Here is a 27433-nt window from a genome sequence, read left to right as displayed (position 1 = left end):
TTGCTTTGAACCCAATGTGTCAAAATGATAGTGGCTTTACTAATGTTGTGATCTACAATCACTTAAAAGTTTATCCCTAGTAGGGCTCCTATTTTTCTTTCCATTTGACTTTTAGAGGTTACATTTGTAATATTTCAAGAATTTAAGTTTAACTAATTTGATGCTTAATTTTTCAATTTAACACTTAACTTAGTTGAGGACATGCAAATTCACTAAATTAGCTTGTCGTGAGTGAATGCCTTTTGAAAATAAACATATTTAACATGCTCTTTTGAAGTATTAAAAAAAAATCATAAAAATAATAAAAGCTCATATTTTTTTTTACAATTTTTTATAGTATAGTTCCCCATGGTACATTATTTTTTATTTTTATTTTTTTAAAATGTTGCTTTTTTACATGATAAATGCACACATGTATATGTATACAAGGAATTTTAAGTAACATTTAATATACATATTTTTTTCTTACTCCTAAAATATTTGATATATTAATATTCTTTAAAAAAAGAATACATAATAGAATTCTTCTATTATATAATTGATAAACTTTTTTAAAAAAAAAATAAGAATTAAAACACACATCTAATGTGCACCACTAACAAGGAGGTATGCAACATCAGTAGTTCATTATGGAAATCGATATCTGATCAATAGAGTTTTTTACTTTTTAATTTTATTTTTATTTTGAGCCAATCCTCACCATCCTAACTAGTCGTGGTATTTGCTTCATGACTATCTATTTAAAAAAAAAATATATAAAGCAATTAATAAAAAATTAAGTAGTATAAGGTCATTTTGGAATGATTGTAAATAGTTATAAGAATATTTTGGTATAATTATAAGTAGTTATAAGAATAAATTTGACATAATTATAAGAATATTTTGATATAATTGTAGATATTTAAAAGAGTTTTTAAAAATAATTATATGTAATTATTAGAATAAAGTTGATATTTTTGGGAAAAAAAAAAACCCTTTATACCAAGCGCGACACCCTTGAGGCAAGCGAATTGGGCTGGGCTGATTTAGTGGGCTGGGCCGACCATGAAAGGCCATATCTGCTTACTGGAATTTAGGGCCAGCGGTTGTCTGTTTTGTTGGGTGGATGGTTGCATTGGCCAAGGGCCCAAGAGCAGATGCACAGGGAAGACTGAAGACGGGAAATTTTGGAGGGAAAATGGAGCTGCTGAAATTCTCCAAATTCAAGCTTCGTCTCAATGCCCTAATCACCGAAGTTCGACATCTCAGGGTAAGCACTCCCCATCTCCCTCTCTCTCTGTCTCTCTCTCTCTCTCTCTCATCTTTATTTCTTGGTGAGAAATTCAGGAGAGGGAACGCTCGGCCACCGATCAAGTCCAGCTTTTAATCCAGGTTTCGTTTCAATTCTTTCTGCATCTTTGATCACCGCGTAGCATGTCCGGTTCTGGATTTTGCTCTGTGCAGCAATGATTTTAGTTTTTGTGTGCAGAAACAAAAGCAAACAGAAGATGAATGTGCTACGAAGTTACACGAATTGCAGGCGGAGCTAGCTTCGTCTAACGAACTCCGACAAAAACTGGAGAGGCAGGTTTGTGAATTCCATGAGTTTGTGAAAATCTAGTTTCAGATCACCTGAATCTACTCTTTCTGTGTGTGTGTGTGTGTGTGCGCGCGTTCGCTAAACTATTGGTTATGTTGTCATTTTTTCGAGCTTGTACTTTGCAGGTGAGTTACCTTCAGAGCGACAATGATTTGCTCGAAAATAAGCAGAAGCATTTAGAACGAACTATACGTAGCCTGCTTGAATCAAGAGAAAAATTTATTAAAGTTTACCGGGTCTGTTTCTCTCTCTCTCTCTCTCTCTCTCTCTCTCTCTCTCTCTCTTTTAATTACAATAATTGCTTTTAAAATAATCATACACACATACATTGGTCTGGTTAATTATAAGTTAGCACATTAGCAAGACAGTGGAACTGAAATTTATGTAATGCTGCGTTTGGGATGCAAACCGCCAAAATCTATATTTCAAGTATGGCGTAAAGCTTGTGAAAATAGTGTGTGTGTGCGTGTGTTTTCCTTTTCTGCTTTGGTTCTTTTTGTTGAAAGGTATAATCTTAAGAAATTCAGTTGAACAGTACACAGTGAAATTTTATTAAGAAAAAAACTTTTATTGGACCTTGCGCAGTTTGAAATTTCTTGACAATGTTTCATATAAAAATATAGCTAACTAGCTCTCGCTGTCCCTCCTCACCAAGTCTAAACCTAGTGAATTTTTTCGACCATGCACTTGTAGTATTCCATTAATCTCTGTTCAGGGTTTGTGAATGCTTCTTTGTGAGTTTTTTGGAGCTGTGGCAGTGTTCGTATGGTCAGTGACTCAGTTGTGAGGCTGTGGCAGTGCTATATCCATCGGTGAGTTGTTCACCTCGTCCGTGGTTGTGTCGGTGTTTAACATAGTTTGTGATTCTCCTGAGTAGTTTTGATCGTTCTTCTTATTTTGGTGTACTTGCTGATTTGTGAGTGTTGGGATGGAATTTTTGAATCTCAAAAATTTGTTTCCTACATTGCTGCCACAAAGAACAGCTTAAAAGTTGGATGGAAAGAACTATGTTCAATTGTCTAAAGCTATTTGGATTTATTTAGCAGGATTAGGGAAATCTGACCACTTGCCCCAATCTGATCCTTTTGATAAGAAGAGAAAAGATGTGTGGGTTCAAGAAGATGTCTTGATTGTTTCCCTTTTATGGAATTTGATGGAGCCACAAATTTCACGGATGTATATGCATCTAGATACGTGCAAGGAGATTTAGGATTATGTCAAACTTCTATACTCCAATAACATTACATGTATGTATGATTTATTTTAGAATTTATTTTAGGAGTGCGTTCAATAATAATAAGGAGATAGGAGTATTGCAGATTATTTTGGAGAGATGAAGTGTATTCATGAGGAGCTTAATGTCGTGCAATCTATAACTGCTAACATTCATGAGATGTAGAAGCAAAGAGAGCAGATGACATTTCTTCATGTTCTAGGAGGCTTGAAACCCGAGTTTGAGGCAATCCGGTCCTAGATACTTAGTAATGCCGAGCGGCCATCATTTGCTGATGTTTATTCTTGTATCTTTCATGCTTCCTTAAGCACACATTATCTTGTTCTTGCATTTGGTTTTAAGAGGACAGCCTTTGCTACACAAGGTGATTTTAGTTCTCTACCAAACAACTACAAAAGTTATTGAGGTGGTTCGAGTGATTGTAGTGGTAGAGACAAATGAGGTAGAAGTACTCCTCATGAGAGCACTCATTGTGGATGGAGTAATCATACTATTGAGCAATGTTGGGATCTTCAGGGCAGACCTTCATGTGTTGCCAATGTAGCCATCACTGGCTTCACAACTTCAGGGGCAGCCAATATAGCCACCACTGACTCCTCACACCAAGTGGGGAACAATGTATTGTATCCATGTCAGAGGAAGAGTATTCCAAGTTCCAGCAGTATCAAGCGTCACAACAAGCTTCTCTACCCATTACATCTCTTGCCCAAACAGGTAATCATACAGTATGATTGTCATCCAGTACTTCATGTCCTAGTCCTTAGGTCATAGACTCCGCTTGCTAGTGATCATGTCATAGGTATACCTAGCTTCTTCTCCACTCTTCAATATCCTGCAAATTTACTTTGTGTTACTTTTCCTAATGGATCCACCATTGTAGTCAAGGGTGGCGGAGGACATGAATCTGGTGGACTGTATCACTTTGAGGTGCTATCTCCTTCTATCGCCTGCACTACTACTACCACACCTTTCCAAATTCATTGTCGTCTTGATTATCCTTCATTGGAGAAGTTAAAATGTCTTGTTCTTAGTTTGAGTTATGTGTTTAGTCTCAATTGTGAGTTTTGTTAGTTGGGAAAGCACCATTGTGTTTCTTTCGCTTCCCAAGTCAATGAACGGGCTGCAAGACCTTTAATGTTAGTTCATTCTGATGTTTGGGGTCTTAGTAAGGTTGTGTCCAAATTGGGTTTCTTGTACTTTGTAACCTTTATGGATGATTATTTAAGAATGACTTAGTTATATTTAATAAAAGATCGTTTTGAGTTATTTCATGTATTTTGTGCCTTTTATTATAAAATAAAGACTCAATTTGGTTTGCCAATTCAAATACTTCAAATTGATAATGCTAAAGAGTTTTTCAATGCAAAATTCACTAATATAACTTAGTTTGGTATTGTTCATCAATCATCCTGTGCCCACACTCTTTAACAAAATGGGGTTGTAGAGAGGAAAAATAGACATCTTCTTGAAATCACTCGCGCTTTAGTCTTACTTTATCAAATGCATGTACCTAAAGTGTTTTGGAGTGATGCTGTACTTACTGCTTGTTATATGGTCAATAGAATGTCATTTTTCTGTTCTTAGTGGTAAAATTCCCTACTCCATTTTCAATTCTAATTCATCTTTATTTTCTCTTCCTCCTCATATATTTGGGCGTGTTTACTATGTCCTTTGTTCATCAACTAACTCCTGGGGTGGATAAGTTGGATCATCGTGCTATAAAATGTGTTTTTCTGGGCTAATCATACACTTAAAAGGGATATCGTTGTTATAGTCTTGTGTTGCATTGCTTCTTTGTTTCCGCTGATGTTACCTTCTTTAAATTTACACCTTACTACACCTAGTCATTGAACACTTATGAGCTCAATGAGCCTCTTCCTTTGCCTAATCTTGCAGATGCTATGCTGCTGTCCTTGCCCCACCAACCATCTGAGTCTCCATGTAGTTCGAGTCCTTCTCATTATCTTGGTCATCGTAATTTGTAGGTGTATTGACAATGGGGGCTCCAAGGAAAAGAGTCTCCTCTAGCTTCTACTACTACGCCTTTGGTTTCCTCGTTTGATGATCATACTTCCCATGATGTTGAACCTTTTATTACTGTTCGAAAAGGTAAACACACATGTACTCAACATCCTATTTGCAACTATGTTTGTTATGACTCCTTATCACCCTCCTATTATTGTTTTGTTATTGCTTTATCATCTACTACCCTTCCTAAATGTGTTTTGGAAGCCTTAGCTCATTATGGGTGGAGGGATGCTATGTTTGAAGATATGAATACTTTACATGACAATATTACTTGGTAGTTGGTACCTTTTCCTCTTGACAAGTTTGTGTTGGTTGTCTCAGGGTTTACATTGTGAAAGTCAACTTTGATGATTCTGTGGCTTGTCTAAAGGTTCGCCTTGTTGCTAAGGGATACACTCAGGTGTATGGTCTGCATTATTTTGAAACTTTTTCTCCAGTTTCCAAACTTACATCAGTATGTTTGTTCATCTCCTTGGCTACTACTTGTCACTGGTCTCTGCATTAGTTAAATGTGAAAAATGCCTTCTTGCAATGGTGACCTTGAGGAGGAGGTTTATATAGAGCAACTACCTGGGTTTGTTGCTTAAGGGGAGTCAGGCTTAGTGTGTTGGCTCAAGAAGGCTTTATGGTTTAAAACAGTCTCCTAAAGCAAGGTTTGGTCGTTTGAGTGCTATAGTACTTGAGTTTGGTCTTTGACCGTGTGCTGTGGATCATTCTGTGTTAGCAACTACCTGGGTTTGTTGCTTAAGGGGAGTCAGGCTTAGTGTGTTGGCTCAAGAAGGCTTTATGGTTTAAAACAGTCTCCTAAAGCAAGGTTTGGTCGTTTGAGTGCTATAGTACTTGAGTTTGGTCTTTGACCATGTGCTGTGGATCATTCTGTGTTTTATTGTCATATTTCATCGGGTAGGATCCTTGTTATTTATACAGATGATATTGTTATAACATGTGATGATGATAAAGGTATTCATAGTCTCAAACTTTTTTGTAGACTAAGTTTTAGACCAAAGATTTAGGACCATTGAAATACTTCTTGGGTATATAAGTATTTAGATCTCGTATCGGAACTAATATGTCACAGAGGAAGTATGTTCTTGATCTATTGGATAAAACTAACTTGTTGGGATCTAACCCATGGTTCCTAATAGCAAGTTATTGTCGGATATGGGTGATTTGCTACCTAATTCTGGACAATATTAGATACTTGTTAGAAAGTTGAATTATTTTACAGTCACCTCGTTAGATATATCTTTTGCAACAAGTGTTGTGAGTCAATTTCTAGATTCTCTGAGGACAAGTCATTGGAATGTAATAATTTGCATCTTGAGATATCTCAAAGGTGCACCTATGAGAGGTCTTTTACATCGTGATCAAGGTCGCCCTTATATCCATGGATATACATATATAGATTGGGCTAGATTGCCTTCCGACCGGAGAGCCACAATCGGGTACTGTATTTTGGTTGGTGGTAATTTGGTTTCTTGGAAGAGTAAGAAACAAACTGTGGTGGTAAGGTTAAGTGCTGAATCAAATATAAAGCTATGGCTCACACTGTTTGTGAACTTGTCAAGTTGAAGAACATGTTGCAAGAATTGCGTATTTCTCATTCTTGGCCTATGAAGTTGATGTGTGACAATCAAGCTACTCTTCATGTTGCCTCCAACCTAGTCTTTCATGAGCGGACGAAGCACATTGAAGTTGATTGCCACTTTGTTGGAGAAAAAACTTGTGTAGAAGCTCATTACAACCGCTTTTGTGAAGTCGGATATGCAGCTTGCTGATTTGTTTATCAAGGAGTTGGGGGATACTTGTGTTGATTTCATTTGTAACAAGTTAGGAGAGTATGAGATTTATGCTCCAGCTTGAGGAGGAGTGTTAGAGGTTATTTATGTCTTTTAGTATTATTATTATTGAGTGCATTAGTATGTTAATTTGTGAGAATTAGTAAGGATATTATTGTCATCGGAATGTATTTAATTTGCATTGTAAATAGAGGGAGAGATCTATCTTTAAGTTAGGTCATTCATTTTAATCAAATCTTAACATATATAATTATATGCTTTTTCACTAATCACATGCTTGATAAATTAATTAATAAAACAAAATTCATTGTACACTCCACTAATTTATTAGGCACATAAGACAGACAAATAATACGACAAAATTCTGTTATTTTATTTGTTAAAGTTAGAAATTTATACTAAAAAGTTATATTGTGTAACTTTAACCTACTTTTATCACTATAATATATAATCATCAAATTTATCATGAAATAAATAATGTACTAACAACTTGAACAAGGTAAAAACTAGGAAAGAAAAGGTTGAAGCTAAAAATATCAAAAAGAGAAATCAAATTATTATCAAAATAAAATTTTTTAACAAAATAGTGGACGTATCAAATTATTAATTAATGCATCTGTTGTGATTATTAAAATAATAATTTTTGCATCATTGTCATCCTCATTATAATCCCCCTCTTCCACATAGCTTATTGAGAATAATTTATGAAAAGGGAAAAATCAAAATGAGAAGAAAAGTAAAAAAATAAAAAATATATATTCCTCCGCCATAACAGTCTGTTGGGGTTACGTAACAGCCATAGCGGCTGTTACGTAACAGTAGCGGTCTATAACGGCCGTTACAGCTGTGATTTTTCTTCCCATCGATTTGGTGGGGTGTAATGGTATTGGGGACCCAAAAACTGTTATATAACACCATTACATAATGGTCATGGCCGCTATGTAAAACCATGATGCTGTGCTTCCGCCCCTGCATGCACAGATCTAGACCTGCTTTTGTACTTTGTTTTCTCAAAATTTTCAAGTATTGATAGGCTAACAGTTGGTTTCCAGTGTGAACTCCTTTTTGTTACAGTCAAAAATTGATTTGGCCATTAATCTTGTTTTCATTTTGCAGTTATTCATGTTTAGAACTCAACAAATTGTTAATTTCCATGTTAAATGACTAATTATTCATGTGGGTTGTTACTCCTGGCAGCCCATCTAAGGGCTTGCTGCAGCAGCTAATTCTACTACAACACTGCAGTTCACAGATGCTATGTTCTACTCTTCTGTAACTATTTCTGCATAGCTCCCCTTCCCTGCTCCACACAGTTCTGTCATTTCTTATCTGGTCTAGCAGCCATAAGCTGCTCCTCACTTATCTACTTTGGCAGCCATAACCTGCTCCTCTACCTGCAGGGTTACTGGTTTTATAGTTTCTATAGCTCTGGTTCTGTGAGTGTACACAAAACTGAGCTTGTTGAGTAATTCTGGTTATTGTTTGTGTAGCAACTACTTGCACCTAGATATTCAAATTTGGCTCTAAGGACTTTATCCTGCCATGCCACTGCACCCAGTAAATTTTCTTTCCCTGCTTGTAGTATTATTTTATATTCACTCATTTTTCTAAGAGAGGACCATCCTAGGGAAAGGAAGACCCAACAACCCAACTTCCCTCTTCTCTTTTCCACTCTTTTACTTTGTTGACTTAAGCATCAAAGTTCTTTCGGGACATTGCCGCCACTCATCTTGTGTGTTCGTATCGCAGGATATCTCTTTGGTGCCACCTCACCTGTGATGCCCCTAGTTTTCATACCATTTTTTTTTTTATATAAACAATATTAAACAATCACATATTGGCGACATCAACACCTCTGATACCACTTACATGACCCGGCCCACATTGGGCACCGAGTAAACAGGTATTTCATTTATATTAACCTAACAGCGGAAGTCATAACATACAAATTATCTAGTATACAATACCCAGAGTATCATTATACATAAACATATATATTTCTATCATACCCAAAACAACACAACCCTAGGGGAATTACAGCTTCCTAGTCCAACACTCACCCTGTATATCAGGGTATCCGCTCCATGCTATCTCGGAGCTCTATCATCTGGTCTGTCTCTGTTCCTTGAAAAGTTTAGATAATTTGGGTGGGACACATCTCAGTAAGACGGAATAAATTATTTACAGTGTGTGACAATATGAGTTCAGTTATATCAAAATACTCATTAAAATGATTTCCATCTGAGAAAGTATACAAGTTCATTTTCATGCTTGTATAGATATACATCACAAACTTTTAATTTCGTTTCCAAAATCATTCGTACACAACTCATGTTTACCAGCAAAGTTCCTGAGAATAGGGAAGCTTACCTATCCATATAAGCAACTTCCCCTCGCCCTGATATCGTTTGCAACCTTACCTGATTACTCGGGTTCAGGTGCAACTGATAATTATCAAAACACTCACCTTATTCAGTAAGCCCTCAGGCAGAGAGTTTTACTTTGCCTCATTTATTTATAGTATTAACTCACACTATTTCTTCCCTCATTTTCTTTCATTGCATTTCCATTTCCATTTCTTTTCCATTTTCATTGCATTTCCATTTTCATCTAGCTCATGAGTGTCCCTGATAACCAATATACTTGTGTTTGTAACTCATGGTTGCCCTGAGGATATTCACTACGCTATGCGTCCCACCATGGTCAGGGTTGTGTGGCCCAAAGGCTGGATCTAACCGCAGTTGGCTGACTCGGTTAGATCAAAATATCATATCACATATCCCGTATCTGTAGTACGACTGGTCGGCCTATAACCTTGATCCGAATTCAGGGGGCATAACAACTCTACTATACAGCTCAGTCGACTGTCACGCCACACGCTCCACCAGTCCGTGGGTTGCACTAACACCACTAGCAACGGTACCATGCTCAATATCACAACCCATCATTAAGATTTCCATATCCATCCATCAGGGTTATAATTACCACATACCCGCAATCATTATGCGGTATTGACATTTCATCAATCATATTTCTAATGATCCTATTGCAGCTTTCGCACTTTGCAATGTTCACATTTCCCAGTATACTCATTTCAAGATTTACATTTCAATATTCATACTTCAACTGTGGTAACCCGACCCCGAAAAAAAAAAAAAAAGAAGATATTTTGGAGAAGATATTTTGAAAAGAGATATTTTTAGATATTTATATATAAATATCTTGGAGAAGATATTTATTTAGATTACTTAAGGGCTAAGTAAGGACTTATTCTATAAATTCTCTTATCCTCTCTCATTCTCTCTCTCTCAAGGATTTATTCTATAAATTCTCTTATCCTCTCTCTCTCTCTCTCTCTCTCTCTCTCTCTCTCTCTCTCACTCATTTTCTCTCTCTCTCTCTCTCTCTCTCTCTCTCTCTCTAAGATCCTTCGCTGTTCATCATCCGTTTCCAAAAACGGAGGGTACTGCGTGGATCAGAAGAGGAAACTCTACACTTTTAGTGGATCGGATCGTCGTTTCGGAGAGTTTCGGGTTTTCCCAAGAATCGAGGTAGGAATCTGATCCTAATTTTGATTGGATATTTGGATAGCAGTAGAAAACATAGTAAGGTATGTTCTATGGTTTTAGGTTTTCAGGATTTCGAGTTGTCATTTTGGACCGTTTTTGTACGAAGTTTCATTTCGAATATAAGGTAAGGGGAACTTGATTACAACAGCTATTTTGGAAAACTAAACCGCTAAAAAGCTAGTTTATGTTATTATTTATGATTTAACTGCTTATTTGTGAAATTCTACCGAACAAAGATGCCGGTTTGACGATTTTACGGTTTTTGGTAAAAACAAGGATTTCGACGTATGATCTCCAAATTTTACAAACATCGTTATTTGTGTTTATATTATAGTAGGAGAGACTCGATTCCTTTATTTATTTAGTTAAACTATGTATATTGAATTTCTATCATTTAGCGGGTTTTTGTATTAAACTTGTGTGATATATGTTGAAATGGAAATAAATGTATTTTCTATACTACTGATATAGAATATGGGAATGAAATTCCAATTTGTTATACTGACAATGTGATAAACAGAGGCTGGTGATACACCGAGCCGCATCAGTAAACAAAGTGGGGTAAACTGAGTGGAAAGACGCCGGTTTGAACCCGATGGAATTATTTCTATACTATTGATATAGATTATAGGAGATAAAATCTTATTTGTATAAATTGAATTTATGATACACAGAACCACAGCTTGAGAGTCCCGGGAGGGTTGAAAAATACTTTCTTTGCAGAGTTGAAATAAACTACTGTTATATGATACGGCACGATATCGTAGCTAGATGTACACGTGCAACCACATGTACTAAACGATGTGGGTACCAAGATGGTCGACTAGCAGGGTGAAACCATTGGCTAAAATTGGGCCAATGGGGGCAGTCGGATCGTATGTAGGTACTCGGCAGTGTCTACACGAACAGGGCATTGGACGAGTACCAGTGCACAACCCGAGCCACGGGGTAAAACTTGTTATAGGGATATTTTACTGTTGGTCATCTGATAAATCATTAAATGGTCGAAAGACAGATGTGGGAATTTTGTAATATGAATAATGATATACCTGATGCATTACTGTATTGAAAATATTTGATTTATATTCCAGATGTTGAATGAAAATATGCATGTATGCAGTCACACACTGTTGTAACTTCTTCTTCCTTACTGAGAAGTGTGTCACCCTATCTTACAACCTTTGTTTTCAGGTCCATCCGTGCGTCTGTCCTAGTAGATAAAAGGACTAGGGAGGTTATTTTGGTTAGCTTACGTAAGCATCTAAATTTTTGTACTAAACTTGATGAAAGTCCTTTTTGGAGGGTTGTAATATGACGATTACTCTAAGTCCGAATGTATGTAAATTATGGATGTATTAGTGAACTCTGGTATAAGGCTAGTAGTAATCCCAATGGATGTTTATGTTTTTCCGCGACATTTACATCATGATTATGTATGTTTTACACCTGTATGTCCCTGTTTAGGGCGGGTTGTTTCCATATCTTGAACAGATATAGGTATTTGATGTATGTTAGTGACACCTGAGTCCGTGAAAAGGGCCAGGTCCTTACATCAACTCCTACATTTCATTGTTCATATTGCAGAATTTACATTGCAATATTCCCACATTTCAAAATTCATTTCATAGTAATACATATATATCTCTTTTCACATTCATTTCATTCTCATGATAGCATATAACTCGTTTCACGGTTTTCAACACTTAACATACTCAAATAAGTATTCATGCTTTTCCATTTTCATAAAAATCATTTCTATACACGTATTTATATATCATTTTCATCATTTCTAGCAAGCATATCGATAGTTCTCATTTCATCATTTTCTCAGAAAGTACTCATCATCAAATTTCACATTTTTCAATATACATCATAAGCCACACAATTTTCATCTAATATTTATAATATACCAATTTCATAGGAAAAAATATCATAGCTTCATTTTTCACATATTCATTCAATCAATAATATCAAAAATACTGCTATAATTTATTCCCCTTACCTGACTTACTGAGAGTCTCGTTAAAACTCAAATCTTACGCCCCTGGCGCTGAAACTCAAATCCTGCAATTCGCGTTTTCTCATTAATTAACTCATTTTCCAAAATAATACCCATATAACCTTCCCTAGGCTCCACTCCAAATTAACATTTAAATTAATATTTAACACCTTTACCTGGTTTCCTGAACTATACTTGCAGGGTTGCGAAATTACATCCGCGGTGCTTACCCAAACCCCGAATTCAATAACCCTAGTTCAACTTTAGAATGCCCAATATTCTAATAATTTTAAATCTACATTAATTAAATAATAATTAGCCCTTTAATAACCCCCTTATATTTAATTTTGGGGTTATGCCTACGACGATCCCATGAGAAATCCGCTCTGCTAGACTTGTAGAGAATCATCCCTAAATTCTTGTGATGGTGTCCGATCGTCAATTAGGCTTAAGATTTACACAAAATTGAGGTAAGAGTGAGAATTTAGCTTATCTCGGGAGATATTCTATGCCGCTCTTACGACAAATCTGCTCCAGTAGAAATGATGGTGGCGGAGAATGGAGTTTAGCGATATTTCCTGATTTTCGATCGGCGCCCGTTTGGCCGGAAAATCGAAGAGAGAGAGAGATAGAACGAAGAGAGGGAGAGACGCTGGGGGGGCGTGCGCAGGAAAGGAAACAAAAAGGGGGGGTTTGTTTCTGAATCTTTCTGATTCATGAGAAAGTTATGTATATATTATAATATATTATTATTATATTATACTATATTTTATTAAATAATTAATAATTATTATTTAATTATTTAATTTTAATTCTTATTTTAATTTAATTCTAATTTAATTTTAAATTTAATTTAATTTTTTTTTTTACATTCCCAAGCCTATCACTTTTTGGGACGTTACATTCTTCCCTTCTTATAAAATTTCTTCCTCGAAATTTACTATTCATCAACTTTTCATCCTTCAAGAAAAACACGCCAATTTTATTAATTACCCTCACTTATGACAGAAGAATACCGTGGTTACAAAGAGGGTTTTGGGAGATTGCAACTATTCAAAATATTCCCAAAGCCATTCATACCCAAAAACCAAAAACTCTATTTATCCTATACTACACTATACAAATCAAAATATAACATTACTATTCACTTTTATTCTGACTAGTTCAACTCTAAGCTCCACTGAATAGATGTTGGTACCTCTGGCGCATTTGTTCTAATTCCCATGAAACTTTTTTTACTGCATGATTGCATCATAGCACCTTTACCAATGGAATCTTCTTCGTGCATAGCTCCTGTTTCTTCCGGTCTAAAATCTACACTGACATTTCTTCATAAGCTAAAGTATTACTTAGCTCTAGTGCTTCATAGTTGATTACATGGGAGGAGTCTGGGACGTATTTTCTCAGCATAGAAACGTAGAATACATCATGGATCCTAGATAGGACTAGTGACAATGCCAATCTATAGGCAACTAGACCCATTCGTTCAAAAATTTTGAATGGTCCAATTTACCTAGGGTTTAGCTTACCCTTCCTCCCGAACCTCATAACTCCCTTCAACGGTGCCACCTTCAGGAATACGTGATCTCCTGCGTCAAACTTCAATTATCACCGGCGGGTATCTGCATAACTCTTCTGCCAGCTCTGTGCTATTCTGATTCTATCAATGATGAGTCTGACTTTATCCTGAGTTTTTTATATCAACTCTAGCCCCAAAATCTGTCTTTCTCCAATCTCCTCCCAGTATAATGGGGATCGACACCTCTTGCCATATAATGCCTTATACGGTGCCATCCTAATGCTGGCCTGGTAGTTGTTGTTATACCCAAACTCTACCAGTGGCAAATACTGCATCCAACGACCTCCAAAGTCCAGCACACATGCTTGCAGCATATCTTTCAGAATTTGTATCATCCTCTCTGTCTGTCCATCTGTCTGAGGATGAAAAGCTGTAGTGAACGACAACTGAGAATCCATGGCCATTTGCAAACTCCTCCAAGAACGAGATGTGAACCGTGGATTTCTGTTTGAAACTATGGACACTAGGACGCCATGGAGCCTAACAATCTCCTGGACATATAACTCGGTCAATCTGTCCATGGAGTAGTTAACTCTGATCAGTAAAAAGTGGGCAGTCTTCGTTAGTCGATCCACAACTACCCAAACAGCATCCTGTCCATGCAACGCTGACGGTAGTCCTGTGACGAAATCTATTGCTATGTGCTCCCACTTCCACTCAGGAATGTGGAGTGGCTGCAATGATCCCGCCGGTCTCTGATGCTTAGCTTTCATTTGCTAACATGTCAAACACTGATCCACATACTGGGCTATTTCTCTCTTTATATTGCTCCACCAGAAAGACTCTCGAAGATCCCTGTACGTTTTAGTGCTAAACGGATGTACAGTATATAGAGACCGATGAGCTTCCCCCAAAACAACCCTCTTGATCTCGGGGTCAGTAGGAACGCACAATCTGGTACGGAATCTCAAAGTTTCATCATCTTAGATGTTGAACTTTGTCTCCTGACCATCCTGTACCTTCTCCATAAGCTCTACTAGTTTTGCATCTTTCCTTTAAGCTACTTTAATTCTCTCCTATAGAGTTGGCTGTAAAACCAAGTTAGCAATAAATGCTTGGTGATCGCCCTCTATCAGCTCCGCACCGAGCCTCTCTAGATCCATCTGGATAGGATGCTGAATCTCCATTGCAGATATAGATGAATCTATCGATTTTCGGCTCAAAGCATCAGCGACTATATTAGCCTTTCTCGGGTGGTAGCTGATAGTGTAGTCGTAATCCTTTATCAGTTCCAGCCATCTCCTCTGCCTCATGTTTAACTCTTTGTACGTGAAAAAGTATTTTAAACTCTTATGCTCAGTGAAAATCTCACACCTACCCCCATAAAGATAGTGTCCCCGAATCTTCAACGCATAGACAACTGCTGCTAACTCCAGATCATGGATAGGGTAGTTCTTCTCATATTCTTTCAGCTTTCACGAGGCATAGACTATCACTCTCCCCTGCTGCATCAACACGCATCCGAACCCTTTATGGGACGCATCACTGCAAATTACAAATCCATCTTCTCCTGAAGGAATCGTCAACACAGGCGCAGTGATGGGTCGCTACTTCAACTCCTGGAAGCTCTATTCACATTTGTTAGACCACTCAAACTTCACTCCCTTCCTGGTCAATCTGGTCAATGGGCCTTATAGTTTAGAGAAGCCCTCAACAAACCTGCGATAGTACCCAGCCAATCCCAGGAAACTCCTAATCTCATGCACATTCTTCGGTCATACCCAGTCTATTACCGCCTCAATCTTACTCAGTTCAACAAAAATACCACCGTTGGATATAACGTGTCCAAGGAAGGTAACCTGTTCCAGCCAGAACTCGCATTTCTTGAGCTTCGCATACAACTTCTTTTCTCTCAGCACCTGAAACACTATCCTCAGATGTTCCTCATACTCCATTGGGCTTTTTGAATACTCCATTATATCATCAATAAATACTATCATAAACTGATCCAAATACTGGTGAAAGACCCTGTTCATCAAATTCATAAACATTGCAAGAGCATTTGTCATACCAAACGGTATAACCAGAAATTCATAGTGGCCATATCGTGTTTTAAATGCCGTCTTCGGAACATCTTCCACCCTGACTTTCACTTGATGGTACTCGGAGCGTAAGTCTATCTTTGAGAATATCTACGTCCCCTGTAACTGATCAAACAAATCATCGGTACAAGGAACGGGTATTTATTCTTGATAGTTACTTTATTTATTTCCCTGTAGTCGATGCACAACCTCATCGACCCATCTTTCTTCCTCACCAACAAAACAGGCGCTCCCCAGGGCGACACACTGGGCCGAATAAACCCCTTATCTAACAGTTCTTGTAATAGTTCCTTCAATTTTTCAGCTCTACTGGTGTCATTCTGTACAACGCCTTCGAAATCGGCGCTGTCCTCGGAACCAGATCAATAACAAACTTTACCTCACGATCAGGAGGTAGTCCCGGCAAATCCTTGAGGAATACATTAGGAAAATCTTTCACCACTGGGATATCCTCTACCCTCAGCTCCCCTTCTGATACTGCATTCACATAGGCCAAGAATCCCTGATAGCCTTCTAGCAGCAATCTCCTCGCTTGAATGGTGGATAGTGACTGAGGTGGGTTACGCACACATGATCCCACGAATTTCTACTCCTATCCCTTTGGAGGTCTGAACACTACCTCTCTCTGATGGCAGTCAATGCTGGCATAGTGGGCAGCTAGCCAGTCCATTCCTAAGATTACTTTAAATCCATGCATATCTAAAACCACCATATTAGCTGACAAAGACCTCCCCTGAATACCCACTGGACAGCCCCTGAGTACCTTTCTGCATATCCTTACAGCCCCAATGGGCATAGCAACAGACAAACTAATATCTAACTACCGAGGTTCAAACTCACACAACTTAACGTATTCCCGGGTAATAAAAGAATGAGTCGCCCCTAAATCAAACAAGGCAGTCGCTTTAAATGACAGTATTGAAACAGTACTTGTCACCACATCCCCTGCCACCTCAGCATCTCTCGGCGTCAGTGTATAAACTCGCACCGGAACAATATTCCTCTGTTGTTTGCCTCGAGGTGCCTGATAACCTCCTCTATATGGTCGAGGAGTAGCCGATATCGTTGGCGGTGCCTGACAGTTTCTTGCGATATGTCCAGGCTGATAGCACCGATGACAAACAACCTCCCTCACTTAGCACTCTCCCTGGTGTCTCCTGTAGCATTTGGGACAAGTAGAGGGCATCTGTCTACCCTGTACTACTCGTTTTTCTCCTCCCTGTCGTCGTCCCCCTCTGCTATCGTATCTCTTCCACGGCCCTCGATTGGACCCTGCCTGAAAATCGAGAGGCACAGACCTCTTTCCCTGGTTTTGTGCCGCTGCGCCTCTCTCTAGGATGTTTTCAATCACTGCAGTTCTGTCTACTATCTCTAAGAAGGTCTGAACCCGGAAGCCTACCACTTGCTCATATAGGTTCTGCCTCAGGCCCTTCTCAAATTTCCTCGCCTTCCTCTCCTCATCTGACACCAGATACGGGGCGAATCAAGACAACTTAATGAATTTCGCTGCATACTGTTGCACCGTCAAAGGCTCCTATGTCAGATACAAGAACTCTGATGTCTTCGCACTCTTGATCGTAGCGGGAAAGTACTGCTCGAAGAAAATATCCTTGAAGCGACTCCACGTCATCGCTACAGGGTCAGACCTTTGCTCATTCAGTAGTCTTACCGATCTCCACTAACGCTTTGCTTCCCCAGTCAATTTAAATGTAGCAAATAACACCCTTTACTCATCTGTACATGAGAGGACTATTAGTATGTCTTCTATGTCCTGGATCCAGTTCTCAGCTACTAGTGGGTCTGCTCCTCCAGTAAAAAATAAGGATCCCATATCTCTGAACTGCTCGATCGTGCAGCTCCGCTCCCCCGAGCTCCTGGCCATCTCAGCCATCACTTGCTAGGTGATGCTACGCAATCCCGCGTCAGGGTCTCCGTCACCCATACTGGAAGGTCCTGCTTCATCACCTCCCGCACTCGTGTTACTGTTCCCGGATGCATCCTGCAAAGGGAACAACTAGTCTCAGCATACAATTACTATCACACAACCAATACATTGCCATAACTCATAAATTATTCTTCTACGACCATTTATCTCCACATCCTCAATTCTCATTTAAGATTTAGTCCCACCACTAAGAAACAAGACCCAACGGTAGTATCCATGGTTTTCTTGAAATCGTCACCTCAGGAAAAACATAGGAACAACCCTGGTACTCCTGTCTGTAGGTGGCAAGATGGAATCCTAAATTCTCACCTCATCCTCTAACAATTACTAACTCACATTTCAATCTACCCGTCTCATATTTTCCTCGAAATCCATTCTTATATTCTGGTATTGTATTCTGCTGTCTACTAAAGTCTGCAGAACCTAACAACTTAGGTTCTGATACCAAACTGTGATGCCCCGATTTTTCATACCATTTTTTTTATATATAAACAATATTAAACAATCATATATTGGCTACGTCAACACCTCTAGTACCACTCACATGACTTGGCCCGCATTAGACACCGGGTAAACAGGTATTTCATTTATATTAACCTAACTGCGGAAGTCATAAAATACAAACTATCCAGAATACAATACCCAGAGTATCATTATATATAAACATATACATTTCTATCATACCCAAAACAACACAACCCTAAAGGAATTACACCTCCCTAGTCCAATACTCACCTTGTATATCAGGGTATCCGCTCCACACTATCTCGGAGCCCTATCACCTGGTCTATCTCTGTTTCCTGAAAAGTTTAGATAATTTGGGTGAGATACATCTCAGTAAGACGGAATAAATTATTTATAATGTGTGGCAATATGAGTTTAGTTATATCAAAATACTCATTAAAATGATTTCCATCTGAGAAAGTATACAAGTTCATTTTCATACTCGTATAGATATACATCACAAACTTTTAATTTCGTTTCCAAAACCATTCGTACGCAACTCATGTTTACCAACGAAGTTCCTGAGAATAAGGAAGCTTACCTGCCGATATAAGCAGCTTCCCTCTGCCCTGATATTGTTTGCAACGTTACCTGATTAATCGGGTTCAGCTGCAACTGGTAATTATCAGGGCACTCACCTTACTCAGTAAGCCCTCAGGCAGAGAGTTTTACTTCGCCTCATTTATTTATAGTATTAACTCACACTATTTCTTCCCTCATTTTCTTTCATTGCGTTTCCATTTTCATTTTTTTTTTTATTTTCATTGCATTTCCATTTTCATCTAGCTCATGAGTGTCCCTGACATAGTATTAAATAACGGCTGTTACGTAACGGAAAACAGGTCTCTGATACCGTTTCGGGCTGCATTAGCGGCGAGCCAAAATTTCACATAGGTAACGGCCGTTAAGGAAACGTAACGGCCGTTACACTAACGTTACAGAACATAATGGCTGTTACACTAACGTTACGGAACATAACGTTCGTTACGCAGCTTCGAGCCTTCAAACTCTTACATCTGTTGTCCACAAGCTAAGTTCAGTTCCCCCTTCACCTGAATCACTCTTCGATTCTTCATCTCCTTCATACGTACAGTTTCGATCTACTGATCTGAAGTTTCGAAATCCCTAAAACCCCCAAAATCTACTTCGTACAACTTCGTCTCCCTCAGTCTGTCATTCGTCTCCTTCGTCCAAGAACCCAAAAATCAGCAAGTCTTCGATTCCTCCATTCGAAGCCTTCGATTCCTCCAAAATTTGGAGGCTTGCAGGTTGTAGCTGTAGCAGGCCAGCAGCTCTCTCGCAGTCGCAGGCTAGCAGCTTCCGTGGGAGTGGGAGTCGGGAGTGGTTATTGGGTAAGTGGTAACTGGGTAGTGGGTGGTGGCCAATGGGTATGTAATATGTATGTTGTTTTATTATTTCAATTTATGCTTTATTACTTAATAATTTATTCTGTTTTATTATTTCAATTTATGCTTTATTGCTTTATATAAATTGTAAATTTCAGTTTGTTTTAAATTTCAGTTTATATAATTAGTATATAAATTGTAAATTTCAGTTCATTTAATTAGTATATAAATTGTAAATTTCAATTTTAAATTTAGTTGTTTTATAATTTCAATTTATAGTTTATATAAATTTTAAATTTCAGTTTATTTAATTACTAATTAGTATATAAGTTGTAAATTTTGTTTTATAATTTCAGTTTATAAATATAATTAGAATATAAATTTAGTTTATCTATTATTTAATTAGAATACAAATTAACAATTAAAAATTATTAATGATTGTATAAGTAGAATTTATTAATTAAAATAAAAAAATTAGTATAAAGTTTTTAAAATATAAAATTTATAGACTTACTTAGACTCTTAGAGAGTTAGAACCTAGAACTTAGAACTTAGAACTTAGAAACTTAGAGTACAGATTTAGTAAAAAATTATTAACTAATATTCTACATATTTATTTTTTTAAATACCTTGAGGTCCTTGACAATTAATAATTTAATATTAGATCTACAATTTATAATAAATTCTAATTTGTACACAATTAGTCAAGTCTTAACTCTTAAGTGACTCAAGTTCAAGTCTATTACCATTTAAATAATTAAATTGTAAGATTTACAATTTCATATTTATTTTGTTAAATTGTAAATTTTAAAGTAATGTAAATTATTAAAAAATATGTAATTTTTTTGTAAACAGCGCACTAAAATTAATATAAAAATCATAATGCCTATTAAAAAGCATTTGTAGGTTGAATGAAGACCTTTAAAATTCATTAAAAATCATGTATTAATGGATTTCATGCTTATTTTTCGATTTTGGCATGGTTGTGCATGCATGGAAAAAATTCACGACCGTTATGCTCGCTTCCCGTTACGTAACACCCGCGTCTCCTGCGTCCTGCTACCGTTACGCGACGTTACCCGCGACCGCGATTTCGAACCATGGTCCTTGATAACCAATATACTCGTGTCTGTAACTCATGGCTGCCCTGAGGATATTCACTACGTCATGCTTCCCATCATGGTCAAGGTTGTACGGCCCGAAAGTTGGATCTAACCGCAGTTGGCTGATTTGGTTAGATCAAAATATCATATCACATATCCCGTATCTGTAGTACGACTGACCGGCCTATAACCCTGATCCGAACTCAGGGGGCACAACAACTCTACTATACAGTTCAATCGACTGTCACGCCACACGCTCCACGAGTTCTTGTGGTTGCTCTAACACCACTGGAAACGGTACCGTGCTCAATATCACAACTCATCATTAGAGTTTACATATCCATCTATCAGGGTTATAATTACCACATACTCGCAATCATTATGCGGTATTGACATTTCATCAATCATATTTCCAATGATCCCATTGTAGCTTTCGCACTTTGCAATGTTCACATTTCATAGTATACTCATTTCAATATATACATTTCAATATTCATATTTCAACTCCCACATTTCAATGTTCATATTGCAGAATTTACATTGCAATATTCCTACATTTCAAAATTCATTTCATAGTAATACATATATATATCTCTTTTCACATTCATTTCATTCTCATGTTAGCATATAACTCATTTCACGTTTTTCAATACTTAACATACTCAAATCAATATTCATACTTACCAATTTTCATAAAAATCATTTCTATACACGTATTTATATATCATTTTCATCATTTCCAGCAAACATATCGATAGTTCTCATTTCATCATTTTCTCAGAAAATACTCATCATCAAATTTCTCATTTTTCAATATACATCATAAGCCACACAATTTTCATTTAATATTTATAATATACCAATTTCATAGGGAAAAATATCATAGCTTCATTTTTCACATATTCATTCAATCAATAATATAAAAAATATTCCCCTTACCTGACTTACTGAGAGTCTCGTTAAAGCCCCAGATCCTATGCCTCCGGCGCCAAAACTGAAATCCTGTAATTCGCTTTTTTCCTAGACTAATTAACTCATTTCCTAAAATAATACCCATATAACCTTCCTTAGACTCCATCACTCCAAGTTAACATTTAAACTAATATTTAACACCCTTACCTGGTTTCCTGAACTATGCCTGCAGGGTCCCGAAATTACACCTGCGGCGCTTACTCGAATCTTGAATTCAATAATCCTAGTTCAATCTCAGAATGCTCAATATTTTAATATTTTTATATCTACATTAATTAAATAATAATTAGCCCTTTAATAACCCCCTTATCCTAATTTTGGGGTTAAGTTTACGAAGATCCTACGAGAAATCCGCTCTGCTAGACTTGTAGAGAATCATTCTTAGATTCTTGTGGTAGTGTCCGATCGTTAATTAGGCTTAAGATTTACGCAAAATTGAGGTAAGAGTAAGAATTTAGCTTACCCTGGGAGATATGCCTACGCCGCTCTTACGACAAATCCGCTCCTGTAGAAATGATGGTGGCGGAGAATGGAGTCTAGCGGTATTTCCTGATCTTCGATCGGCGCCTGTTTGGCCGGAAAATAGAAAAGAGGGAGAGACGTGAGGGGGCGTGCGCAGGAATGGAAAGAAAAAGAAGGGGTTTGTTTTTGAATCTTCTTGATTCATTAGGAAGTTATATATATATTATAATATATTATTATAATATTATACTATATTTTATTAAATAATTAATTATTATTTAATTTAAATTCTTATTTTAATTAATTAATTAATTAATTTAATTCTAATTGTAATTTTAATTTAATTAATTAATTAATTTTTTTTACATTCCCAAGTCTATCACTTTCTAGGGCGTTACATCACCTGGACCAGATGTGCATCAATAGTGTCATTATTTTCTTTGGGTTGCTAAATCTTGGGTTGGAAGAATTGGCACTTGTCATCATATCTTTTTGGTTGATATGTTCTATAGTTAGGTTCCAGTGTCTGTTAGCAACTTCCTGAACTATTGAGTTTATTTGTCTGCCACTCTTAATTGCATAGCATGTTGGTTTGTCCTTAGTTATTTATGTTTATATTTTATCTGTTTATTTGTTCATGAAGGAAAACTACATTTGAGTAAGAATGCAATAGGCAAATATGCTGGAGTATATTAGTAAGTCATTATTTTCCTTACAAACTGTTATTATGCCTCACTCAATTTTGACCTTTTGGAGTGCCTTTTCTCCTCAGTTCTTACTTGAAATATGTTTTTGTAATTGTAATTGTTACACTTCATGATGTCCAGAAATGCATTCAACAAACACAATTTTTCTAATTTCTGTGCAGGAATCTACTTGTGAAATGAGGCGTTCAATAGAAACCAAAGACAGAATGCTTGCTTTTCTTACTGAGAAGATAAACTCACAATTACTGTTATTTGATTCAATAGAGAAAGAGGCCTTCTCTGTCAAGCAAGTTGTAGATGATGTGCAACTCCTTGTGAGTGAAAAAGAGCAAGTAGGCATGTTGCTTTCTGAACTATTAGTTTTCCTAGGTGTACCGTTCATGTAACCATAAAAATAGTACTGGTGTCCTTTTTAACTGTGCTTGTTATATTCAGTGGCTGGGTTAAGGAGCAAAATGGATAAGATCTCTGCATATGAAAAAACATTTGTTGGTAATTACATATTCTCATTTGCTCGTCTTAATTAACTGTTCAGTTTGAACTGTATAGTAATGAACTATATTGTGTGTGTTTCACATGATATTAAGTTGGTCTTGCAACAATGTTTATAAATCATCTCCATGATAAAATGATTGTATTTGGATTCACTAATTCTACAATTCAGTGTCATAGTTCATAATTCATCAATTTTATATTTGGATTGTTTGGATTCTGCAACAGTGATTGCATATCATCTTCGTGGAGTTAGATTTATATTTGTTAATGTAAGATTTAAGCCATGTACTTCTCTGCAACATGCAGAGAAAATCTGCGAGCTGGATAATAAATTGAGAAATGATGGGGATGAGCTCCAAAGAAAAGATAAAATCATTTTGGAGCTAGAAGCACAGCTGGAGGCAGCAAAGATTCGCAGTGCACACCAGCCCCAATTAGAAGAGATATCCATACAAGTTGCAAACTTGCAATGAATATCTGTATTTTACTTGTTTGCACAGAATGAACTTGCACCTCAAGCTGAAAGTATTGTCTCAGTGAGTGCTTTGTCTTAACCAGCTTCACCTTCAGAAAACTTTATCAGCGAAGGAAGTGATCATACAGAATTTAATTTCTGAGAAAAAGGTCTTGATATAATTATATAAGATTGTTGGTTTTCTATTTCACATCTCCTTGTCAGTCTTTATTGGTTTCTAAATTTCATCTGAAATATTCAATGGTCAGGCTTTGCATTTTGAAGTTGGGAGTTTGGGCATTATCTTACTGAAAATTCAGGAGACTGTTTTGAGTATGAATGAAGAGGTCAGAGAAGATTTTGGTCTTGATTTTGATAAAAGTAATTTTCAAATTTGATATGGGTTTCATCTTTGGGAAACTTTCCAACAATTTGAAATGTTTCCTTAGAATTGTTGAAAATTACTTCGCCAACTGTAGGTTGATCTAAGGTTGCCACCAATGACGCAATAATTTGGAAGTATGAAAGGCAGGGAGAAATCCAGACTGATAGTTCTGTCATGAAATTCTATTTGTGACTTGCATTTTTATGCTATTTTGAAAAATTCTATAGATTTATACTTGTGGGGGTGTTAAGTTATATAAATGTACTGAACATATGTATCACGGAAGCATATCATCTGCTGCACAAGGCTTCCATGCCATGTTGGATGAGGAGTTGGGAGAAGGCTTGATGTATGCAACCATAACTCCACATGACTGAAATAAATAGATTTTCCACTGACCCCACACAATGATTCAGATAATTTAATCGATTTATAGCATATGTGATACATGTGGTGAACCATTGATCATTTCATTCCGCACCTAGTTTGCTTCTGGCAACTTGTCCTAATGATCTTTCTAGTAGCTCTGATTACAAAGGGCTGTTTACCTTCCATCACTTAGCTGCTTACCTGTTTAAAACATCATTGATCTTGGTGCCAGGATAAAAGGACATTCTCCTCCATACTGGAAGGCCAAGAAGGAATTGCAATGGTTGAGAAAAAAGAATATAATAGGTAGAATTTACACTTCATTATTAGTATCCTTGTTCAAGTTCTACATTTGTGGATTTAGATTTTTCCTGTACTTGCACAGGTGGTAAATTTCAAGATGAATAAGACTAAAAAATCATTATCTATTTTGCTGGGTAAATGTGGCATGTGTAATGGCTGTGCAGAAAACAATTTGACCAATTTCATAAATTCCAATTGCTAATAATACTTGCATCCTGTCTTGAGAATAACTTATCTATTAAGTGGCCATGACCAAGTCAGTCTAGCCTAATTGATCTCCTATATGTGGAATAGCCTTGCGTTTGCAGCCTGCAAACAGCTCCTGAAGGACCATGAGGATAATCTATTGCCTAGATTTGTTATGTTTCCCTAGTCATTTGCATGTGCTCTGCTCTTGTGCTTTTTGAAAAATGACAATATATGCATCTTAATCTACTAGAATTGCTCAATAGCATTCCTCTTCTAGTTGCCAAGTGATTTGGATTAGGCATGATGAATTATTACTGCCACCCCATCTTCCTCCCCTTCCCAGCGACCTCTTTGTTTTGTACACACTATTCTTTTTTCTTATTGTTTTGCATTGTTAATGGCATATAAGGATTGAAGATATGGTTCAAAACACAAGAGAAAACTCTCCTAAGGTTTCTTGGAGATCTGCTGCAGAAAATACAGGTTTACTGTCTTTTCCGTATTGCTTTTCTTCTATTGATCTTTTAGTCATGGGATAACAGATAGTTACAAGTTTAATCTATGGTTTCCTATTTTACATGCCTAAAAGTTTCGCATTAATCCACCACATCACAATAATATATTCATCTGATCTGTAAAAAAGAATCACTCTGTTTTAACTATTGAACTGTCCCCCTAGATCAAAGACATCCTGTACGATATTACTGCGTTAGAATGATAGGTTGCTGGCTTGCTTCCAAAAGTTGCAGTTTTAGCTAATTTGATTAGCCATGGATGTTGCAAAATGGCAATAGTGGGCAACAACAGTGAACAAAACTACTTGCATTCAGGCTATCCTCTTCTTTTTTGGGGGAATATTGGAGATGGGCGTCATATTGTTGGTGTATAACATGCGACAAATATTGAGGTAGATATCATATAAAATACAAAACCTGGAAGAATGGATACCATAACTTGTTGGACATTCTACCAAGTAATCTGATTCTGCTTGTTTCTTTTTTTGGTTAGTTCTCAACACAGCAGCAATTTTTCTCTCCAGCAGGGGTAGGGAACTTAGTTTGCCTGAGAATTAGGTCCTATGTAATTTTTGCACTTCTAAGATCTGAGAAGATTGAAATAGAGCTCATCTAATTACCATGGCGGAGCCATCCTGTCTTTAGTAGAAAGCTAAAATATCACTTCATAAGTTCTAAAATAAATTAAATGCAAGTACACAGATGATATAGTCATTTTGAGTGCAATGAAAATGTGCTTCATTTTTGACATCCTGTCAAACACAAAATATTCTGCATGATTACATTTAAGGGACACATGCATAAGCCATATGATTATTTTAAGTCATTAACTACAAGATAATGCAATTTGAATATGGGACACATGCTCGCCCATTAAAAAAACAACTGGTTCCATAACGTGATGCTTAGCCATGATCAGCGCGATTTAGATTTTCTTATGCGATTTTTGATTTTTGCAGCTTTATCTCAGTGTCCACAATATGGTTCAGCAAGCAACCCCTTGTGTAAGAATGATAATTATGACTCCTGTATGTCAGAGGCAAGTGGATGCTTTCTTGTTGATTAAATATAGTTTTCCAAGGTTGTTATTTCTTGATAGGTCGAATGACCCCATAGACCCATACCTGACTACTGTGCAGGTACAAATGCAGTTTGGTTGTTCACCCCTGCAGCCGACATGTTCAAAACTTCAATCAGCTGCTAATGTTTTGAGCATCTCTGTGGATGAAGCAAAGGTATGCAAGTTTCACCTATTTTCCGTTCTTGTTTAATGATATTTCTGTTTCACTAAGAAATGGAACCATTTACCACTTCAAAACTTGATGTATCAACACCCACTGCTTAAATGTTTACTCCTTTCATGTCTAGGAAAACCACAAAACATTACTGTCTCCTTTAGATTCAGAGGGCTCAACAACTCAAGCAGAAACATCGAATGATCCTGGTTAACTTCTTACTAGTGTTGTGGATAAAAAATTTGGATGTCAGATCACCTGAACAAATACTGATTATGAGGTCGTGTTTGAGAGTGGATTTCAAACTTGAGATTTAGATTTGTGTCAATTTAGACAAAGTTCAATATAATTCTATGTTGCATTTTTTTCAAAGTCCCACAAATCCTACTTGAAGGCCTTCATTCCAAGCTCGCAAGGATGGGTAAAGATGTTTGTAATTGATTTTAGCCGCACAAATATGCTGCATGAGGGAAACCATCGGGCACCATGATATCTGAAACTTTGTGGTCATCCTACATTGTGGTAAAATCTGGCATAACAATGTACTGCTTTTTGTTTTTTTTTTTTGTTTTTTCCTACTAGAATAAAAATATATGCATCTTCTAATATTCTAGTTGCAG

At 36.9% G+C, this 27433-nt stretch overlaps 1 protein-coding gene across 1 annotated transcript; it reads left to right on the top strand.

Moving 5' to 3' along the window:
- Positions 1-1109: 1109 nt before the first annotated feature.
- LOC131144108 (uncharacterized) lies at positions 1110-27433 on the top strand. The gene is made up of 14 exons (XM_058092499.1): positions 1110-1249; positions 1327-1371; positions 1469-1567; positions 1705-1815; positions 23030-23204; positions 23304-23360; positions 23670-23806; positions 23928-23987; positions 24087-24164; positions 24804-24877; positions 25473-25546; positions 26538-26617; positions 26718-26813; positions 26947-27433. The coding sequence occupies exons 1-14, from the start codon at positions 1178-1180 to the stop codon at positions 27025-27027; spliced, it is 1239 nt and encodes a 412-aa protein (XP_057948482.1). The 5' UTR covers positions 1110-1177; the 3' UTR covers positions 27028-27433.

The sequence above is a fragment of the Malania oleifera genome, chromosome 12 (assembly GCF_029873635.1).
Source record: "Malania oleifera isolate guangnan ecotype guangnan chromosome 12, ASM2987363v1, whole genome shotgun sequence".
NCBI lineage: Eukaryota > Viridiplantae > Streptophyta > Magnoliopsida > Santalales > Ximeniaceae > Malania > Malania oleifera.
Note: the sequence above shows the minus strand (reverse complement) of the source record. Positions and strands in the feature narration are given on the sequence as shown.

Coding starts and splice junctions, on each gene's coding strand:
- LOC131144108 (XM_058092499.1), top strand. CDS start 1,178: ATGGAGCTGCTGAAATTCTCCAAATTCAAGCTTCGTCTCAATGCCCTA. Junction 1,568..1,704: donor GACAAAAACTGGAGAGGCAG/GTTTGTGAATTC, acceptor TGTACTTTGCAG/GTGAGTTACCTTCAGAGCGA. Junction 25,547..26,537: donor ATCTGCTGCAGAAAATACAG/GTTTACTGTCTT, acceptor TGATTTTTGCAG/CTTTATCTCAGTGTCCACAA.